This window comes from Pygoscelis adeliae, unplaced genomic scaffold (assembly GCF_000699105.1).
Source record: "Pygoscelis adeliae isolate BGI_AS28 unplaced genomic scaffold, ASM69910v1 Scaffold358, whole genome shotgun sequence".
In the NCBI taxonomy this organism is placed as follows: Eukaryota; Metazoa; Chordata; class Aves; order Sphenisciformes; family Spheniscidae; genus Pygoscelis; species Pygoscelis adeliae.
In genome coordinates this window covers 3,738,794-3,741,615 of record NW_008825429.1, presented here as the reverse complement: position 1 = coordinate 3,741,615, position 2,822 = coordinate 3,738,794, and the positions used below count along the sequence as shown (strand labels likewise).

The following is a 2,822-nucleotide window of genomic DNA, read 5'->3' as shown; positions in this document are numbered from 1 at the left end:
CAGCCCCGCGCCCTTTCCCCGCGAGCCCTGGAAGGTGTGCGTCAATGTGCACAGCTTCAAACCCGAGGAACTGACGGTCAAAACCAAGGATGGCTACGTCGAGGTGTCAGGTGAGAGCGAAGGCACCAGGGAGGAGGAGGATGGGGCATGAAAAGCAGCCGGTCCTGCCCTGCCTATGCCGGCTCAATAAATTGCCATAAAATGCAAAAATCACCTTTATTTTAAGCCAGCGGGAACAGCCCCGTGCTTGGGAGCAGGGCCAGGGCTGCGGCAGGGCTTTGGGGCAGCCCCCCAGGTGGTTCGGGGGTGCCACGGGGGGGACCCAGCCCACAAGCTGTGGTGGTTTGCTGCAAAAATGAAAAGGACAAGCCTCCTTTGGGGTAAATCTCCCCGCTTTCTGCCCTGGCCGGCCGGGGAGGCACCGCTACGGGTGGCAGCACCCTGCAGCAAGCTGCCAAGAGGGGCCCCAGCTTGGCTGGGTTAATTATAGCCAGGGTGAGGCCGGTGCAGAGGGACATTCCCTTTAAAGGGGCCGAGAGAGAGGCAGCTCCGGTGCTGGGAAGCGGGGGGCAGCCACCCTGCGGCCGCCACCCCAACCCCGCCCCGAAAGGCCCCCGCCTGGGGGGCCCCCCCCCCTGCGGCCGCCACCCCAACCCAGCCCCGAAAGGCCCCGGCCTGGGGATGAACCGGCCAGAAGCACGTCCCTTAAAATTCAGTTAATGGTGGGGACAGCGGGTGCGGGGTGCAACACATTGGGGGTGCCCACGGGCACCCAGCCCTGAGCATCCCTTCAGCCCAGCACCGACACCCCGCATTGCCCCCGAGTGCCCCGGGCCGGGGTCCCCAGGGAGAGGCTGGGGGCTGCCACGCAGCATGGCCCTGGGTATTTATTTGGGGCTCATGGCATCGCAGGGGGAAAACCGCAGGTCGGGGGGCCTGGGCCACCACTGGAGTGGTTTTAACTTCAGAGGTGCTCCAGGCACAGGGACCCCCAGCCTGACAGCGCGGTGGAGGGGAGCCCAGCCTGGGGAGCGGGACAAGGGGTGACACTGCCACCTCCAAAGGTTTTATTATGTCTGCAGGGGGTGTCTTAAGCCCCAGCTCTTGGCAGCCTGTGAGACCCCAGGCTCTTACTGGAAATATGGGTGTGCTGTGTCCGGCATCTCCTTCCCCACATAGGAGAGGATCCTTGAGCCCTCCCCAGAGGGAAGGGTTTGCACGGGGGGAGGGAAACAAATCCTCTGAAAACTTTCCTGTTGGCTTTTGTTGTTGTTTGTTGGGGAAAAAATAATCTCCCGGTGAGGTGGTGACTGGGTGTTGCCCTTCCCTGCAGGCAAACACGAGGAGCAGCAGGTGGAAGGAGGGATCGTCTCCAAGAACTTCACCAAGAAAATCCAGTAGGTACCAGCTGGCCTTGGGGCGTCCCCCCGCTGAAGGGGTTGGGGCTAGGGGGGGTGCCACGTCCCCTCAACCAACACCCAAATGTCGCTAGCCTGCTGTGGGACCCCGTCCCTGCGGCACCGGCAGGTCGCAGGCAGCGTGGGGATGCCATCGGCGGTGAAGGCTTGAGCTTTGCCTGTCCCCACACCCCAGCTCACGCATGCAGGGACTCCTGTTTTCATCCCAAAATCTGCCCTTTTGAGGCACGTGCCTGGCTGGTTCAGGCCACACAGTGATTTCCCGAGGGAGGTAAAAGAGGAGGAGGTCTTTTTCTGGGTGCTTTGTCAGTCTCCTCCAGGCCCTGGGCTGCATTTGGAGCCGTCTGGGGCACAGGGAGCAGGACGAGTGCAAAGAGCCACGCTCACAGTGCCAGCACATCCCCCGGGGATCAGCAGGGCACGATGGGGGCTGACACCATTGTCAGCCCCAAAATACACCCCTGTGTGTGAATGTGTATATATATCTCTGTCTGAATGATGTCAGTTAGATTGCTATTGGGTTGACTCACCGCGATGGCTCACTTCGGCAACAGCAACGGCAAAGGGCAGGGAGGAAAGGCGAGTCTGGAGGCAGGCGAGCCCCAACTGCAGTGCTTCGCCCATGTGGGGGGCAGACCCCCGGCCGCAGGGCTCGCGGGGTTAACAGGGAGAAGCTGCAAAGCCCAGGGCATGGGAAGGGATTTCTCAGCTCACAGCAGCTCAGCTTTGCTTTTCCACCCCAGAGGAGCCCTGTGCATCCCAAACTCCCACGGGAAAGCCGGGGTGAGCACCGCGCTCCCTCCTGCTCGGCGCTGGGCAGCCGTGGCGGCTCCTTTTACGGGCAAGGCTTGCGGCTGACGCGGGCTGCGGCACAGCGATGATTTACTCCTGCTTTGCAGAAGCCTGGGCGGCACAAGCGGCGGGTGACATGCCGTCAAACACATCTGCCAGGGAGATTAAACAGGGCGCCCACGGGGGCCAGGCCGGCCAGGAGGCCGCTTTAAATATCTCCAGCACATTCCCGGGCGCTACAGTAATAACGTAGGCTTTGCCGAGCCCCACGCCAGGGCTGCTGGCTCGGCATTGGTGGTTCCCCAAGTGCTGGGGGTCCTGCGTGGGCTTCCCAAAGGTCGATGTCCACCAGGGATTTGGCATGTTGCGAGCTGGCAGCCGCCCCGGCCCCCCAGCTCCTAAACCATCTTGTCTTTCCTTCCTTCCTGCAGGCTGCCCTACGAGGTGGACCCCATCACGGTCTTCGCCTCCTTGTCGCCGGAGGGGCTGCTGATCATCGAGGCGCCCCAGATCCCCCCCTACCCGCAGTACGGTGAGGGCGGCTGCGGCAGCGAGATCCCCGTCGAGAGCCAGGAGGCCACCTGTGCCTGACCGGCCACCCGCGTCCCTCCC

At 62.9% G+C, this 2,822-nt stretch overlaps 1 protein-coding gene across 1 annotated transcript in view; it reads left to right on the top strand.

Annotated features, from left to right (window-relative positions):
• The window catches only part of HSPB8 (heat shock 22kDa protein 8), a 4,540-nt gene extending 1,724 nt beyond the window's left edge, over positions 1-2,816 (top strand). The window contains exons 2-4 of the mRNA XM_009330877.1: positions 4-110; positions 1,334-1,397; positions 2,642-2,816. Of these exons, the coding sequence (XP_009329152.1) occupies positions 4-110; positions 1,334-1,397; positions 2,642-2,801 (331 nt within the window). The 3' untranslated portion in view covers positions 2,802-2,816. The remainder of the gene's footprint in view (positions 1-3; positions 111-1,333; positions 1,398-2,641) is intronic.
• The last annotated feature ends 6 nt before the right edge of the window (positions 2,817-2,822 follow it).